General features: G+C 40.3%; 1 protein-coding gene across 1 annotated transcript in view; it reads left to right on the top strand.

Annotated features, from left to right (window-relative positions):
• Positions 1 to 19,787, top strand: part of pde5ab (phosphodiesterase 5A, cGMP-specific, b) — a 137,102-nt gene that overhangs the window by 67,685 nt on the left and 49,630 nt on the right. The window contains exons 7-9 of the mRNA XM_067990869.1: positions 4,046 to 4,113; positions 6,405 to 6,513; positions 6,632 to 6,716. Coding sequence (XP_067846970.1) covers positions 4,046 to 4,113; positions 6,405 to 6,513; positions 6,632 to 6,716 — 262 coding nt within the window. The remainder of the gene's footprint in view (positions 1 to 4,045; positions 4,114 to 6,404; positions 6,514 to 6,631; positions 6,717 to 19,787) is intronic.

Raw genomic sequence — 19,787 nt, 5'->3', positions numbered from 1 at the left:
ACCACCAGAGGGAGCTCAATCTCTTAAAGGGAGGATGTTTCTTCGAAATCTCCTAAAGGTAGCTGGTACTTGTTACTTGCTGAAAATAACAGTCCATTATCTGCACTGAGTCTGAACGGAGATCAGACATCGCACACGTAAAACACAGATGCAGGTCCCCTCCCTATGTTTACACACTGAGCCTGTTCCGCCATTCAATGAGATCATGGTGGACCTGTGGACCTAACTCCATATACCCGCCTTAGCCCCATATCCCTTAATACCCTTGGTTCACAGAAATCTATCAATCTCAGATTTAACATTCACAAGTGAGCTAGCATCAACTACTGTCTGCAGAAGAGAGTTCCAAACATCTCCCACCCTTTGCATGTAGAAGCATTTCCTAACTTCACTCCTGCACGTCCTGACTCTAAATGTTAGGCTCTGTCCCCGCGCCCTAGTATTCAAGCCCAGGAGACCTCCAAAAACAGTTAGAAATGTCTCGGCAGCCAGAAGCAACAATCCAGCCACTAACCTGTAAATCCTGCATGGTCCCTTTAAATAGTGCTGGTGGGGGTTCCTCCAGGCACTCTGAGACACGTTCAGATGGTCGGGGTTAAGACTGTGCGTTGAGTTGAGCGTTAAGTGCCAAAATAGTGTCTATTACTTTAAATCAGTGTTGCACGCTGATTGAAGCCGTTTTCTCCCTACTTTACATGATTCCAGTGTTTGTCATCTGCGCCTGCGCTAACTCCTATACCAAGTTGACGTCTGGCGCACAAAACCACGGGCGCAACACAGCCCAATTTAATACCCTTAATCTCTTAATTGCAAGGATTTGTTGATAAGGCTGAAGCTTATCGTTTGTCTGAGACTTATGCTCCCTGGAATTAGATGCAATGGCTTTGTAAATTTAAAATGCAAGCAGTTAATAAAAAGCCCATTGAGCTACTAGTGATGAGGCCCAACACAGTCTTTTCATTATTCCTTTAAGCTTTCTTGTAGCACTTCCTATTGTAGCCTCTCCAAGTCCCTGATACCAGCTTCCATTCATTTAATCTCCCTGAGACTATTGTTCACTATCGATCATTTGAAACTCTTTAATGGTATCAGTGCCAGTCTGATAAGCTACAAAGAATGAACATATAAAGTAATTGATAGCTAAAGGTGAGTTTGAGAGCAATACAAAACAGGAGTGTTTACATGTCATCCTAAATCCTGACAGCATAATAGAAGTGGTTTGCAATGCCATGACAATCCCAATAGTGATGTAACTATACTTTTTTTTAAAGAGTATGTCGCCCCTTACATTTTACTGGGCCACTTACCTCATGAAACAGAGAACAGATAATTTGAACATAGTCAGTTCCATGTGCACATGGAACTATCAGAAGGCACATGCCAAGAGTCCCATAATGATTTTTCCCTTTCCCCGCTTGGAAGCCACCTAGTCTCTACTTATCATCTTCCTTAAAGAGCTCCAGTGGAGATTGGGAACTTAGTGTGTGGTGGAATCAAATCTGCGTTCCAATATTTTGTGACACCATCCAATGCGCTTTGCCATGATCAACGTATTTACTTTTGATTCACCTTGTCAATTATGTCATATGTACAATCTAATTAAAGTGTTCTACGCCTTTAAAGAAAGACAGCTTTCATTTATTAGAATAAAAATCACTCTTCTGCTGTTCAATGGCAGCCGTGATTTAAAGAGACATAATCTACTGCATGAATGTTCTGACGTAAATAAATGAAAATTATTGCTCACATGTCTAGTAGAGATTAAAGAGTGGTATCTTCTACAGCGATAGTAACTAATTACACAACAGCATGAAAATTCATTTCCCATTAAGGTATATAAACAAAAGTAAGAAGGGACTTAAAAACCCATAAGGCAAGATAGAGCCTGCTCAATTCTCTGTCTTTCTCTTCTCTGGTGCTGTGGCAGGAAATAGTTAGCAGTTTCTTTCTCGTGCAAAAAAGCTGTTGTCTCAACCAATATTGGTTATAAATTTAATGCAGACACAAAATGTAAACAAGAAGGTGATATTCTTTTGGTACTTCAGTGGCCATTTTGTACCTTTATTTTTGGTTTTGATGTAAGGTATGCTCCTATAAGACAATTTCTAAATTCTGTGAGGATTTTATGGAATTTTTGGAAATTTGCAGAACAGCGTAAAAGCCTGTTATACTTTATTCAGAAGCTTTACTGCTGGTCTGTATAGGAAACAAAATGATATGATCAATCCCACATTTTATATCATGAAGAATATGTCATATCCAAAGGTATAAATTGTTTCAATGTTTGTATTTTTTTTGCTTGTTTTTGTGCTCATCAAGTTGAGGCATGACAGTCCTGGAGAATGGAACGTTTATCTATTGTGCACTCAGTGACAACATCAACTACCCCCAGGTCAGGTATGGCACAGGTCGGTTGTAATGCTGGGCTCTCCCTACATTTCCCCGACAATGTATCTCAATTTCCCTCCCCCCCCCCCCCCCCTCCCCCCACACCCTCAACCTCATATTCCTTCTCAACCAACACCAGAAGAGCACCCTTAGCCTCTCTTATCCCTACTTCACTAGGGTGACATTTCTCTTCTCTGCATTCTCATGTCTGTGAAAAGTAAACTGAAGCTGTCAGAACTCATTCCATTTGTAAACTGGCCATGCTATCAGTGAGGGCAGACATTCATCCCCTCTGACCAGGCTGGTGAATGGGAACATTCAGAGTACGTCAGAGATTACATATGGTCAACCTGTTCTCATTTTGGACATTCATTTTGATTCATGCAGTCAAAGTCGGCATGGGGAAAAAACAACTCTCAGATAATAATAGAATATGCATAGAACAAATGACATTTAATGGAAACCCCCAGTAATAAAATACTAAAGCATTGGCATGATAGCATGAAACTATCATTGCTATGTAGGATAGCCATTATGAAAGTATAACCTTGTAGAAAGTGAGAATTGCTTGAAACCACAGATTAGAATGTTTTGCTGGAGTACAATGCTGGGGTGTGCCCTGAACATTTATAATTGCACTAATTTGTAGATGACTCATACGAACATGCAAAAATGACAACCAGGAAAAAAACAGCTGTCCATCGAGCCTATCCCATACATTCATGACTGCTTATGGATCAATGAACTGTCCTGTCTTAAATGTAAGCCTAACGTAGTTTACAAACTTTTACAAGACAAATGGTTACAAAAGAACTGAGATTGTGCTCTGCAGTATTAGTAACAAATCGATTAGCATGTTCCTAAGAAATAATTTTGTCTGCTATTTTAACAAGGCATTAACCTCCTCAAAATAAAATGGGTTAATGCCTTCATTAAATAGCATAAAAAAAGAATTTCATACGAGCGTGATTAGTACTTTTATCTCACACACAATTTCAACCCCAGAATGGGTCTACTATTGATGTATGGTAGTAAATCAAGATGACTTTCCAATTTATCAGATAAAATCACTTCAACTACCATGTGAACATTATGAACATAGCATATGATAGTAGCTCAAAATACTCAGCAGCCACTAGTTTATGATTTGGTCATTAATATAATCATCTCTATAAGTTCTTCACAGCACGATTGCAGCTCTAATGCTCCAAATTGGTTTCATTATTGTGACTGTTTGTTTTGATTATTTTTAAAGACAGTTTGAGATCAATTAATCAACAAGGTGATCACTATGGCAACAAAACACCAACCAGTCTTAACAAAAGAAATATGAACACTTTGTTTTCTCCTTTGACAAACAAAAAGCACAGCTCTGTGCAAAATTCTCCCTGGTGTATTATGAATGAAGGGAAATGTTTAGCCGAACATTTTATATTTTTTTCCCAGTTACAGTTTTGGAAAAATCCCATTCTCCCAAAGATTTAAACAGGAATAGAAGGACTCTGCTCTTAGAATGAGTCAAGTCCATAGAGGTTTGAGCTTGGTTAGATCTTTAAGAGATGATCGGCTTCACTGTTTCTGTAGTGTTTTCTAGTTTAACAGAATGAACCCCTTCACTACGTTAAAAATAAATTATCCCATTTAATTGCGTTTTCAGGATTCTTTTTCCAGTGTCTTTCACATGAATTCTGCAGAGCTGGAAGATCCGGCAGAGTTCCAGAGGAGGTAAAATACTGTCTCATTAATCATCCTTCCATGAAACAGGGAAACTGAATTAGAGACTATGAAATTTGCTTTAGCAATAAACAGGCGCGCAGCTTATATCCAATCATCCGGCTGCAGTTCAAGCTTAAATTTAATTTCTTTTATTCAGAAAAGACCCTAGGGGAATTCATAAAAGGAAGCAACAAGAACATTTTGTTATTTTACCAGATGATTCCCAATGTCTGAGGCAGGTTACTTGGCATGTTTTGAAGCAAATGGAAGAAATGTTCATTGACTCTCAAACTAATCTTTATATTAATATATAGGTTTTTTTTAAACAATGTTTTAACCCTCCCCCCCCCACCACCACCTTGTTGATTCTTTCCTTCATCCTATTTCTTGGGAGAACATGTGAACACGATATTTAAAAACTAGTAGACATAATTTTTAAAATTAAGAAATTAAGAATAAAAAAGCAATTCAGACGTAACTATTTCCGACAAAGGCTAATAGACAAAAAAGGGCACATTTTATGAATTAGTGCTCCGGATGAGTGGCTTTATGCCAGCAGTGCAAATTTGTGAAATATACACTATAAAATTAGTTATCAGTAAGAACTATTGAAACAAATATAAGTTGTTTCAGGAGACAACCAGGTCAGGTTTGCATTGAGATGGTGGTGATGTGGGTGGACACTGGTACAAACAAAGTGTCAGTTTTACCCTTAACATAGTGAGATGTACCATTTCCCACTTTGTAGCTTAGTCGAGAATAAACAAAAACAAGCGTTTTCTGCGGTGGGTGGATGCGCACAGAATTTGAAATAAAGGTCACAGCAGCATGTAAAGAACATTATAACTGCAATACATTTTTTTTTTGTAAAGTTAACAATAACAAACACCCTCCCCCATGTTCCTATATATTAATCCTATTCTTGTTATATCTGCAACAGAGTGTTTTCGCAACATCTGGTAAAATAACAAAATGCTCTTATTGTTTCCTTTTAGGAATTCCCCTCGGGTCGTTTCTGAATAAAAGAAATTAAATTTAAGCTTGAACTTCAGCCTGGATAATTGGATAAAAGCTGTGCTGCTGTTCTTTCTTTTTAGCACAAAGATTGCATTATCAGGCCTGGATTTTCTTCCGGGGCAGGTTTGCCATTGGAGGAGGGTCGGAACAGGAATTCTGCCTCCTGCTCCGACCCCATTGTGATCCGACTCATTTACCGGCATCAGGCGTGATTAGTTAGGCAGGATGGGCTCCCAGCAGGATCTCTGCCACCAAGATGGAGCGACCTGCTGTCAGGATGCAAGATTCAGTGGTGCCACACTGGGATACCCACTGTAGCATTGGAAGAGGAAGATGTTGGCGTCCGTGTGGTGGTGGTACTCTCATAGTGGTGTTAGGTAGGTAATTCCAGAATACTGACCCAATGATAATGTAGGAAAGGCACAATACGTCTAAGTCAGGATGGTGTGTGACTTGGAGGGCAACTTGGAGGTGAGTATGTTCTCACGACATTACTGTTCTTGTCCTTCTCGGTGATGGAGATGCTGTCGACTGAACTTGATTTTGACTCTTCACGTGCAATGCCATGGAAAATCGACTAGGCAATTATTAAAAATACAGTGACGGCATAATTTGCTATTTGAATTCATTATTTCAAAGGCAGTCAAATCCTTAGATCATTGAGAAATGAAGGGTAAATGGGGAATTTTTTTTTCTTTTTCAGTATTATCAATAAAACAAACAAGAAAAGGTTTTGCTTCCTGTGCAGAATGTTTAGACCTTATGATGTGTCATCACTCCGGTATTCGGGATGCAGTTGGCTGCCTCCCATGGAGACATAGGAGGGTCATTTTGATTTTGGATGATAGTGTAAAATAGGCGATATTGGATCAGCTATCTGTTATACATCTCTCCTGATTTTCATTCCAGTTGTTTTGTCAACAACAGAGGCTGTTGCAAATTGTTATCCAACTTAGTGTCCTTTCCTGCCTGAGTATACCTCCATTCAGATGACAAGCCCCTTTAAAAAAGTATTTAAAATACCACAGTAATCTAGTGTTAAAATAAATCAATCGACAAGTTGGTTTTAGATTTACTAAATAGATGTAGAATTCATAAACAGATCACTTGAAAGGTACAGTGCAGGTTTTGATTTAATCCTATTGACAAAACATTTTAGAAGGAATCAGGAAAAGAAAGACATTTATTATTTTATAACGAAGCCATCATTAATTATCTCTAAATGGTGGACAGAAGTCTGAATAACTACTGAGCTTGTTTATATATTTGTTTGTTTTTAACAGGAGCTATGATGTAAATAAAATCAACTATATGTTTGCAAAGTATGCAAAAAACACCATGGAAACGCTGAACATTACAGATGTTTACAAGGAGGCACGATTCACGTGGACAGTAAGTGAACCTTCTATAACCTCAATGAATTTACTCAGATTTAGTCCAAGGATTTTATCATTTAGTGACATTTGGATATTCCCGGTAGCTTTTAACCCTATTTTTATTTGCTTGATAGAATGAAAATGCAGAAAGTACAAACAAGCAAATAAAAAGCTTGCTCTGCACCCCAATTAAAAATGGAAAGAAGAATAAAGTTATAGGTACTGGAGCTTCTCTGAACATTTTAATGTACATTTGTGTTAGTTGTATGTGTGGAGTTTGTGTGCATGTCTGCACTTTTCATTCATCCTATAAGCGATCCTTCCAAATGATCCACTTCATACAATAAAAATCACGATGTAGTGCAATAGAAAAATATGAGATTCTTTGGTTCTCTACTGCCTAATGTGTTAATTTCACTAGGGTGCATCAATTATTGAAATAGTTTTACCAACTGCTGTTACAGAAATCTAAGTTTCACCCAAAACTTGGAAAGTCATGGGGAAATAAACCATTCACATTCTTCATTAAGCTTTTTAACTCATAGCGGTTTCTCTGTTCATAGGAGGTTCTTCCATTCTGAGCAGTCCGATCTGCAATCTTAGTACAGCTATTATTTCTATAAACAGATTTTGAACCAAGGATTGTCGAACAGATAAATTCAACACCTACTTATTTAATTCTAAATAACTGTGCATCTTTTTCAGTTGCATAAACTGTACTTACTAGGAAGAATGAATTGGTTTAATTGCAAGGATAACAAAAATATATAGAGGAAACAAATAAATGTACATTGTTAATGAGTCTAACACATCTCTCTAGCCAAAGAGTGGAGCTCCATTTAAGATCAATTCATATTTTCAAGAGGAAAAATGAACTGTGTCAGGATTTATTCTAACAGAATCTATATTTTGATTGATTGATAGATCGATAGAAAGACAGATAGAAGGACGGATAGATAGAAGGACGGATAGATAGGTAGAAGGACAGTTAGATAGAAGGACGGATAGATAGATCGATAGAAGGACGGACAGATAGATAGAAGGACGGACAGATAGATAGAAGGACGGATAGATAGATAGAAGGACGGATAGATAGATAGAAGGACGGATAGATAGATAGAAGGACGGATAGAAGGACAGATAGATAGATAGAAGGACGGATAGAAGGACAGATAGATAGATAGAAGGACGGATAGATAGAAGGATGGATAGAGAGAAGGACGGATAGATAGATAGATAAAGGACAGATAGATAGATGAAATTCATCAGGGGCGGTAGCTCAGAATGTGTGATAGTGCACCGCACCCTATTTTACATTCCACCCGATTTTCTTTTGCAATACGCAGAGTGTAAGATGGGCAGCCGATGCGCTGTCGCCTGTTTTGTGCTACCGCCAAAGACGAATTATCCCCCCAATGAATTCTAAAATCATACATTTGTACATGTAGATAGATATCTACATTCCTGTTCCAGACAACGATCACCACTATTCATTTTTGTTTTGAGCAATGCACCAAGTATTATAAGCTCTCACCCTGTGCTTTAGAACCAAAGGCCTGACCCAAAGATTGCTGTATGTTTCGAAAGAAAAGAAATGGGGACCCAAATACAAAGAAGTCCACCTCCTCAACTTTTGAGTAGCCTGGCCCTCTAACAAGGCACCAGCACTAGCTGTGTTGTTATGAGGATGCAGTGGCTGATGCAACCAGGACAATTTGCTGAAGTTGGGGGTGGGGGTGGAATGTAATATAATGCTAAAGGTAAAATGTTGACTAATATTGAAATCGGTCATTGATGGCTGAAAATGAACTGTTATCACATCCACTAAAGCTTTGGCAAAGTTATGGCCACCAATGCCTAATCTGAAGTGCTTCAATGGAAACTGTGGCAATAAGTACTGATGAGCAGGCCACTTACATGAATGTTGCATATCGGTATAATACATACTGGTCCTTTCATTCCTTTATAATCCTCTTTAGAACTCAAAATTAATTTCCTTATTTGGGCCCCTGTGAATTATATGACTATTATTTTAAATTGATGACAATTGTGCAGTTCTTCAATCAATGTATTTTCACATCTATGTTTAATTATCATTAGTTCTATTTTCATTTTACCAACTCAACTAAAATCTATATAATAAAAGATATACATCCATAAGGCATGGGGAAATGTCTGTCATATTTCAAAGTATCATACTAGCAAACTGTCCGTCACATTTGAAATCCTGTTGGATGCAAATGACACATTTAATATTCATTAAAAAAGTACTAAATCACATTTAACTGAGTGATACTGATTGACTCAAATATGATTGAACAAATATGAATGCTACCAATGCAGAACCAGCAAGCAGCAAAAAAACCTAATAAATAACTAGAAAGCAGAAGGGTCCCCGATAAAATTGCTTAAAATATTATCTAGTGATTTTAACTGCCATTTTGCTTTTTCAATAACTATAGGACAGAGTGCTAAAATTAAAATTGCTAACATAATAAACACATAAAAAATTAAATAATTCACAACAATATCTGTGTCTTGGGTTCTGCTGCATTCCCAGAGCCTGCAATGTCTTCCCAGCTGATCAAGAGGCATGAGCAGATAGGAGATATCAATTTTGTAAAATTCACCAGTGTCACTTTACACTCCAGCACACAATGCATCAATGTCACTTTGTGAATATTAGTCTAGTGGACAACAGCTCCCAAAAGGCGGCTTAAGACTGCCACCTTCTGCTTGCTTGGGGGCAAGTCTTACAAACTGGAAGTCACGCCATGCTCTATCTGGCCGTCAATCCAAAAATATCCTTGTACATACACTGCTGTCTCTTGAGTTACATTTACCTGACGAAGGAGGAAGCCTCCGAAAGCTTGTGAATTTAAAATAAAATTGCTGGACTATAACTTGGTGTTGTAAAATTGTTTACAATTGTCTCTTGAGTATACAGCATATTTTGGGGGATGGAATAACACGCCAGGATTTTTTATGCTTAAAAGCAAAACTGGCTATTCTTACTGTTTGTAAGCCTAACTACTGGTCCAATTCAAACATAGCAACAAGATAAAAGATGCCTATTGAGTAAATCACTGAAATAACATGTGTCAGAGGCATAAGTAAAGAGTAGGAGATAGACAGAAGAAAAAGCTGTCAGAGCAAAGGAGAGAGAAGCAGAAAGAGTGAGAAAAAAGAGTTAAAGGCAAATGAAAGGATGCAGGAACAATAACGAGAGAAAATGTGTGAAAGGTACACAAAATGAGTAAAAGAATTAGGCAGAAAGAATAGAAGGCAAACTGAAAGACAGTGAGAGAGAAGAAGACACAATTGTAGAAAGAAAGAGGCACAATCTTTTGTCTGTGAAAAACACAATAATATCACCTGAGCCTGAATTTCTGTGGAAATTTCGAAGGGGGCAGAGGATGAGCAGAGCAGGCTTTCTGCCCGCCACTTTACCAGGCCATTGGCCTGAAACCAAACCGCGGGGACAGTTTAATTAACATACTCGGAGCAGATAACCCATGCCTGTAGAAGTACAACAGAGGTGCCCACCCAATGGTACTGCCAGAAAATCAAAGCAGCACCCTCTCCCTAAGGGGGGAGCCCGTGGCCTTTATCAGGCCAAAGATTGAAGTCAAGAAAGAAATTTCCTTGAAAGGAATGGTGGGGCTACATTCAGAACATAATTCCTCTGGGATCAATTATCTTTGTGCCCTCACATCTCTGGGGCCTTTAGGAGGCCCACAACAGAACCCACGTCTGCTCTTAGCATGCCATGATCCCTTGGGCCTAACAGGTAAGCAGGATGCAATTTTCAGGTTAGCCTGGGAATATCCCAAGTCTCACCCCAAACTGCTGTTGGAGGAGGATGGGAGGAAGACGTGCTCTGATGCAGGGCAAATGAGGCAGAAACCTGGTGGATCTGGGTTTCACCCTAAATAGCAACCCTCTCTGCCAGGTTGCACTGCATTTCTGCCCTCCCCGGCTTCCAGAATTTTAGGCCCACAGTATGTTATAGCAGGTAAGATGCCTGTATAATAATATTGCATTGTTTAATGATCCTGTCATTGTAAAACAGTGTCCTCAAACTTACTGTGAGAAACACCACAGAAGATACCCTAGTATTATTAAAAAAAACTACAGATAGTAGAATGTGAATATAAGCTGTAATTTAAACTGAGGATTTGGCAGATATCCATAAAGCACTCAAGTTTTGCTTTCTTTGTATTTGATACCATCTGAACCCATACTTTATGTTACAGCTTTGTTACTTCCAAACATCCATAATTACATGGTTACCCTGTCAAAATATGAACAAAGTGGGGATGATTTTTTACCTTCTCAGTCTGGTCAGAAATCAATGGGATGCAAATCCAGCAGTTTCTACAATGGGCGGGTGATCCGCTCGGCTAGATTACTGTCCAGGCGCTGAAGGTGAAAATTACCTTCAATGTGTCAAAAAACTTTGATATATAATCAGGTTAGGTGGGTGTAGTTGATTCACTAATATGTCAACATATGCAGAAGTACTTTTGAGCTGTACCGTAACAGAAAGAAAATGTTACTTGGGTTTACTCAAGATTGATATATACTGAAACATCCCAACCAGGGTGATTAAATGTTGGGGGGGGGGGTCGCGGGAGGAGAGGTGATAAGTGGGTAACAGTAAAAAGGAGAAAAAGGTAACAAATGCTGAAATATCTTATTTTCAAATTGCACCAATGTTGCACAAAGAAGCATTTTGCTGTTCCATAGGCTAATAAATTAAAACAGTCATTATTTAGCTATTTGCTGTTTACTGTGAAAATGGGGTTGAAATATTGAATCTTTAAAAATATTGTTGGCAAAACAAGCAAGGTTGGGCTATGGTTTTGAATTAAAGCATTCTGCTCTTCTTAACATTTAACCAACATGCACAGTGATTGGTATTCATAAAATAATTATATTTTCATAATTCTTGCACCCAAGTGTGTTGTGATATATTCTTGCCTTATTTTGACAGACATATGTCTTGCTGGACCCTTTCTTCAGTGTATGTCTCCATTTGTACCCTTAGTGCATCCTGTCAGCAAAATCCCTGCTGCTGTCTCTCTGTAGCTGTGCGGGTTTGTATCATATACATCTTTGTCTGTCAATAATATGATGATTACATCTGAGTGATGGTAACAATGGCTGCATCAGTCTGGTTAACATCATTCTGATTACTTTGATTTTATGCTGCAGATGCCTCATTAATATGACAATGATGCTATTCCTACTGTATTCAAAATTGGCTATGTTACATTAAAATAAACTTTAAATCCTAAAAGGTTTAGCATTTGGTTGATAAAATCTTGCAAGGTTTCTTTCAAAATAACGTTTTCAAATCCGATTGTACCCTAAAAACAATTTTGAATTGGATTGCCAGCTGAATATTTTATAGAGCACAATATGCTTCGCCCTTTGAACACTGGAACTTAACTTCACCTTTAAAACCCACTTTTTCATGCAACATCAGGAAAACTGACTCCCTGAACATTTCAATGCTGTTCTAAATTAGAAGAATATAAACGGTCCATAAAATTGCTTCATCAACTTGAACAAGGAATTGAATCGGAATCATTAGTCCTTCAGTGCAAATATCTTTGTGCATCAGTGATAAACCACACCAGCAGTCAGTGTTGACACATTTTGCCTGTGCAGCTAAAAATGGACTATTAATCATAAAATCACCTATACAATCAATAGTACATATTATAAAGTGATTTCAGAACAGTAGTCTGATAGCAACATAGGAATTGCTAGAAGGAGAAAGATCAAGGTCCATCAAATTTACCTTCTACCACCCTGGTAGTTGTATGATACAACAGTAATGGAGTTGTTGACTAATCATAGCAATCAATCTCCATCAATTAATCTACAACAGATCAAGACATTAGGTGAGGAAAACCCCAGTGGTGGAAAACTTTGGGAACCATAGGTCCAAAGTCAACCGTTCCTCCTCCAAAGCATTCTACACTTACAATATGTCATGTCTCAAATAACTCACCCTAGGATTTAGATAATGGTTGTAAACTGTTTGGGTTTCACTCTCAGTGTTTATAACGTCATTGGAAGTCCTTTGATGTGACTATTGCATAGTAATCAGTCTTAGCAATGTATTTACAATAGATTCATGGGGGGACAATTCGATAAGGCTCCGTTTTGGGCAGTGGTAAAGCTACCACCCCGCGCCTGATGGACCCTACGCCGGTAGGACGCAAGTTTGGACCCACCGGAGCACTTCCCGGGCCTTGTATGTGCACTTTCCACCACCAGAGGGAACTCAATCTCTTAAAGGGAGGATGTTTCTTAGAAATCTCTTAAAGGTGGCTGGTACCTATTATTTGCTGAAAATAACAGTCTACTGTCTGCACGGAGTCTGAACGGAGATCAGACATCGCACACATAAAACATAGTTGCAGGTCCCATTCCTATGTTAACACATTGATGAGTTATGTTAAACATTGAATAAAGGTTGCACACTTCTAAATCCCACATCTTCCAATCTGCACGCCAAACCTCACCAATCTGCCGATCTGAGTTGGTCCCAGGCCTGCGAGAGTGCGTGCACCAAGGTCTCGGCAGCCAGAAGCAATAATCCAGCCACTAACCTGTAAATCCTGCATGGTCCCTTTAAATAGCACTGGTGGGGGGTCCTCCAGGCACTCTAAGACCTGTTCAGATGGTCGGGGTTAAGACTGCATTGAGTTGAGCGTTAAGTCCCAAAACGGTGTCTATCACTTTAAATCAGCGTTGCACACTGATTGAAGCCATTTTCTCCCTACTTTACATGATTCCAGCGTTTGTTATCTGCGCCTGCGCTAACTCCTATACAAAGATGGTGTCTGGCGCATGTCACGCAGGAAACGTGCGTGCGCATCCAAGATGCCATCTTGGATGTCAGAGAGGCCATGTAGCGCCGAGTTAGGAGTTAAACTAAAGAGTAGGACCTCAAAGGTAGTAATCTCAGGATTGCTACCAGTGCCACGGGCTAGTCAGAGTAGGAATGACAGGATAGCTAAGATGAATACGTGGCTTGAGAGATGGTGCAAGAGGGAGGGATTCAAATTCCTGGGCCATTGGAACCGGTTCTGGGGGAGCTGGGACCAGTACAAATTGGACGGTCTGCATCTGGGCAGGACTGGAACCAATGTCCTAGGGGGAGTGTTTGCCAGTGCTGTTGGGGTGGGTTTAAACTAATGTGGCAGGGGGATGGGAACCGATGCAGGAAGTCAGTGGGAAATAAAGTGGTGACAGAAACAAAAGGCAGTAAGGGAGAGTGTACAGAACATGACCGGACAGATGGTCTGAGAAAGCAGGGCAAAGACCAAGGGAAGTCTAGATTAAACTGCATTTATTTCAATGCAAGAAGTCTGATGGGCAAGGCAGATGAACTCAGGGCATGGATGGGTACATGGGACTGGGATGTTATAGCTATTACTGAAACATGGGTAAGGGAGGGGCAGGACTGGCAGCTCAATGTTCCAGGGTACAGATGCTATAGGAAAGATAGAGCAGGAGGTAAGAGAGGAGGGGGAGTTGCGTTCTTGATTAGGGAGAACATCATGGCAGTAGTGAGAGGGGATATATCCGAGGGTTCGCCCACTGAGTCTATATGGGTAGAACTGAAAAATAAGAAGGGAGAGATCACTTTGATAGGATTGTACTACAGACCCCCAAATAGTCAACGGGAAATTGAGGAGCAAATATGTAAGGAGATTACAGACAGCTGCAAGAAAAATAGGGTGGTAATAGTAGGGGACTTTAACTTTCCCAACATTGACTGGGACAGCCATAGCATTAGGGGCTTGGATGGAGAGAAATTTGTTGAGTGTATTCAGGAGGAATTTCTCATTCAGTATGTGGATGGCCCGACTAGAGAGGGGGCAAAACTTGACCTCCTCTTGGGAAATAAGGAAGGGCAGGTGACAGAAGTGTTAGTGAGGGATCACTTTGGGACCAGTGATCATAATTCCATTAGTTTTAAGATAGCTATGGAGAAGGATAGGTCTGGCCCAAAAGTTAAAATTCTAAATTGGGGAAAGGCCAATTTTGATGGTATTAGACAGGAACTTTCAGAAGTTGATTGGGAGAGTCTGTTGGCAGGCAAAGGGACGTCTGGTAAGTGGGAGGCTTTCAAAAGTGTGTTAACCAGGGTTCAGGGTAAGCACATTCCTTATAAAGTGAAGGGCAAGGCTGGTAGAAGTAGGGAACCTTGGATGACTCGGGAGATTGAGGCACTAGTCAAAAAGAAGAAGGAGGCATATGACATGCATAGGCAGCTGGGATCAAGTGGATCCCTTGAAGAGTATAGAGATTGCCGAAGTAGAGTTAAGAGAGAAATCAGGAGGGCAAAAAGGGGATATGAGATTGCTTTGGCAGATCAGGCAAAGGTGAATCCAAAGAGCTTCTACAAATACATAAAGGGCAAAAGGGTAACTAGGGAGAGAGTAGGGCCTCTTAAGGATCAACAAGGTCATCTATGGCCGGAACCACAAGAGATGGGTGAGATCCTGAATGAATATTTCACATCGGTATTTACGGTTGAGAAAGGCATGGATGTTAGGGAACTTGGGGAAATAAATAGTGATGTCTTGAGGAGTGTACATATTACAGAGAGGGAGGTGCTGGAAGTCTTAATGCGCATCAAGGTAGATAAATCTCCGGGACCTGATGAAATGTATCCCAGGACGTTATGGGAGGTTAGGGGGGAAATTGCGGGTCCCCTAGCAGAGATATTTGAATCATCCACCGCTACAGGTGAGGTGCCTGAAGATTGGAGGGTAGCAAATGTTGTGCCTTTGTTTAAGAAGGGCGGCAGGGAAAAGCCTAGGAACTACAGACCAGTGAGCCTGACATCTGTAGTGGGTAAGTTGTTAGAGGGTATTCTGAGGGACAGGATCTACAGGCATTTGGAGAGGCAGGGACTAATTAGGAACAGTCAGCATGGTTTTGTGAGAGGAAAATCATGTCTCACGAATTTGATTGAGTTTTTTGAAGGGGTAACCAAGAAGATAGATGAGGGCTGTGCAGTAGACGTGGTCTTCATGGACTTCAGCAAAGCATTTGACAAGGTACCGCATGGTAGATTGTTACATAAGGTTAAATCTCATGGGATCCAAGGTGAGGTAGCCAATTGGATACAAAATTGGCTTGACGACAGAAGACAGAGGGTGGTTGTAGAGGGTTGTTTTTCAAACTGGATGCCTCAGGGATCGGTGCTGGGTCCGCTGTTATTTGTTATTTATATTAATGATTTGGATGAGAATTTAGGAGGCATGGTTAGTAAGTTTGCAGATGACACCAAGATTGGTGGCATTGTGGACAGTGAAGAAGGTTATCTAGGATTGCAACGGGATCTTGATAAATTGGGCCAGTGGGCCGATGAATGGCAGATGGAGTTTAATTTAGATAAATGTGAGATGATGCATTTTGGTAGATCGAATCGGGCCAGGACCTACTTCGTTAATGGTAGGGCGTTGGGGAGAGTTATAGAACAAAGTGATCTGGGAGTACAGGTTCATAGCTCCTTGAAAGTGGAGTCACAGGTGGATAGGGTGGTGAAGAAGGCATTCGGCATGCTTGGTTTCATTGGTCAGAACATTGAATGCAGGAGTTGGGATGTCTTGTTGAAGTTGTACAGGGCATTGGTGAGGCCACACTTGGAGTACTGTGTACAGTTCTGGTCACCCTATTATAGAAAGGATATTATTAAACTAGAAAGAGTGCAGAAAAGATTTACCAGGATGCTACCGGGACTTGATGGTTTGACTTATAGGGAGAGGTTAGACAGACTGGGACTTTTTTCCCTGGAGAGTAGGAGGTTAAGGGGTTAAAATAATGAGGGGCATAGATAAGGTCGATAGTCAAAATCTTTTCCCAAAGGTAGGGGAGTCTATAACGAGGGGGCATAGATTTAAGGTGAGAGGGGAGAGATACAAAAGGGTCCAGAGGGGCAATTTTTTCACTCAAAGGGTGGTGAGTGTCTGGAACGAGCTGCCAGAGGCAGTAGTAGAGGCGGGTACAATTTTGTCTTTTAAAAAGCATTTGGACAGTTACATGGGTAAGATGGGTATAGAGGGATATGGGCCAAGTGCAGGCAATTGGGACTAGCTTAGTGGTATAAACTTGGCGACATGGACATGTTGGGCCGAAGGGCCTGTTTCCATGTTGTAACTTCTATGATTCTATGATTCTATGAACAATGGCTACTGCAATCTTTGAAGGGCTTACCCAACAGTGAAATGTGTTACTCACTCACTTAAAAAGTGCTTCTTTTTGCTGACCCTGGAAAGTGCTTATTGTAAATAGCACGTTAGGAACATAGGAACAGGAGCAGGCCATATAATCCCTCAAGCCTGTTCCACCATTCATTGAGATCATGGCTGATCTGTGACCTAACTCCATATACCCGCCTTATCCTTAATACCTTTGGTTAACAAAAAAAATCTATCAATCTCAGATTTAAAATTTACAATTGAGTTTGCATCAAATGCTGTTTGCGGAAGAGAGTTCCAAACTTCTACCATCCTTTGCATGTAGAAGTGTTTCCTAACTTAATTCCTGAAAGTCCTTGTTCTAATTTATAGGCTATGTCCCCTAGTCCTAAACTCCCCAACCAGCAGAAATAGTTTCTCTCTATCTACCCTATCGGTTTCCTTTAATGTCTTGAAAACTTCGATCAAATCACCCGTTATTCTTCTAAATTCCAGGGAATACAACCGTGGTTTGTGTAATCTCTCCTTGTAATTTAACCCTTGGAGTCCAGGTATAATTCTAGTAAATCTACGCTGCACTTCCTCCAAGGCCAATATATCCTTCCTAAGGTGCGGTGTCCAGAACTGAACACAGTACTCCAGGTGTGGTCTAACCAGGGCTTTATATAGCTGTAACATAACTTCTGCCCCCTTGTATTCTAGTCCTCTCGATATAAAGGCCTGCATTCCATTAGCCTTTTTGATTATTTTTTGTACCTGTCCATGACATTTTAATGATCTATGTATATGGACCCTTAAGTCTCTTTGGATCTCCACTGTTTCGAGGTTTTCACCATTTAGAAAGTACCCTGATCTATCCTTTTTAGATCCAAAGTGAATGACCTCACAGTTGCTTATTGTTCCACCACCCATATACTGTATAGTTAACATGGGATCTTCTTTCAAAAATATATTAATCACCAGCTAATGCACAACCTAAAGTTATATACAACCTATGTTATAGAAAGTCATCAAAACAGTAATTATGGCTCAAAATATGTTGTGCCAGGATGTTAGGGCTGATTTTCATGCGGGCCAGGGTCAAGGCCAGCAGCAAACACCCCTCCACAGTGTGAGACCTGGGAGATTTTAACTTCTGAGTCTCATCTGCATAGCCCTCATCAGTCTCCTGCCCGCACCCGGTGAGAAGTAGTAGTTGGCCGATGGACAGGAGTGGGATTTTGGGCGGTGAGGTCACCCCTGGGAACTCAAAGGAATAGTCCCCGACATTCAGGTAAGTGGTTGGAAGAGAATGGTCAGGAGGGCCTCGTGGGGAAGCCACAACGCTTCCCTGTTCAGAGCTCTGGTTAAAATTGCAGTCAGGTCGCTATAAAGTCATCAGAGCCAGACCCTTTCACCTGCTCAGAAAAGCAGGTTAACATTGCAACCTGCAGGAAGACAGTGGGATCGGTGCAGGTGAGTTGCACGGGCCATTTTAAATGCCTACCCACCCGGTTTCTGAGTTAAAACTGGCCTTGTCATGTCTGAACATTATACTCGGTAAGTAATATTTTGGGAAAGTCTACACAGTATTTGACAGTGAATAAGTCTTCAGCAGCATGCCCTCTATATTCAAGCTCATCTTACATCAACAAGGGATTGAGGATATTGAGGTGTTAACTTAGCATGACTTCTAAAATCTCTGATAATCATACACTTGTTTTTTTACCCTAATTATACAATACTCTTATCAGTAATTTATTTGTGTAAGAATTATAAATTATGACAATATGAATAGTTCAGCAGAGGATGGGTCAAGATCACTGTTACAATTTGGGGTTTTTATAAAATAATTTCACTCTCAATGGATTCATCACAGTTTCCATAATTGAACTTAATCCTGTACGATCCAGAAGCTTTTTCAGTAACCTGTTCTTTCAGAGTTGTATGACCAGGAGGTGGTTTGAATACTGGATCAATGCGTTGCTGTTACATTCACATTGGAAAAGGCTGATATTCATAGAATCGTAGAATCTTACAGCACAGAAGGAGGCCATTTGATCCACCGTGCCTTTGAAAGTGCTATCCAATTAGTCCCACTCCCCTGCTCTTTCCCTATAGCCCTGCAAATTTTTCCTTTTCAAATCTATATCCAATTCCCTTTTGAAAGCTACTAATGAATCTGCTTCCAGCACCATTTCAGACAGTGCATTCCAGATCATAACAACTCACTGTGTAAAAAGGATTCTCCTCATCCGTCCCTGGTTCTTTGTGAATATGTTACTGTTTGATAGGGTAGGATAACCAATATATTTATTTACAAATTGAATAGAAATATGGGCCATGAAATTCTACACTGTTGGGAGTGCAGCAGAGCGAGAATTAATGCACTGATCTCTGCAGAATGTAACCCCATCAGAAATCCTGGGATCATCAATGTCTGCTACTTTACATAATGCTGACTGGGACATTGATGAGAGTCCTGCCAGAGATAGGGTAGAAATGCCTTTGAAAATCCGGAAACTCTCATGAGGAAAGGGAGAGTAGAGGATGGCAGGGTGTGGTCACCACATGCAGCATTTAAAGGCAAGCTGCACTTAAAGGGGCAAAGTCATTTCCAAATGGAAAGTAAAATCAGGCAGGGCATAAAATAGGTGGTTGATCCAATCATGTCAGTTTCCCACCAGGTAAGTCAGGTTAAAATAACCCCTATTGTAAAGGTGAACGGTGGTCCACATCACAGAGCCCAGGTGTTCAGATGGCACTCAGAAGAAGTGTAAGAATAGGCCAAAGGAGTGGTCAAAATATCACCAAGGATAGGCATAGTGCTGGTGTAATCTTTTTGGATTGTGTAGAAGTACTTTATAGATGTATTAGGTACTGTTAATCTGTATTTTTCACATCCCTACAAGATGAACTGGCACTGGAATTATGAATGTTGCTTTCTGGCTCTGATTCTTTCAGTGACTGATACTTGTAAATATAATTAGTGTGACCTAAGAGGGCCACCAGAGATTGTCTCAGGCAGGCAAATAGGTGTCCACCAGATGTTCCTCTGCCAGTTGCCCATTTTTCAGGT

Source organism: Heptranchias perlo, chromosome 1 (genome assembly GCF_035084215.1).
Source record: "Heptranchias perlo isolate sHepPer1 chromosome 1, sHepPer1.hap1, whole genome shotgun sequence".
NCBI classification, from domain to species: domain Eukaryota; kingdom Metazoa; phylum Chordata; class Chondrichthyes; order Hexanchiformes; family Hexanchidae; genus Heptranchias; species Heptranchias perlo.
The sequence above is the reverse complement of the archived record's forward strand: the minus strand, read 5'-3'. Positions and strand labels throughout refer to the sequence as shown.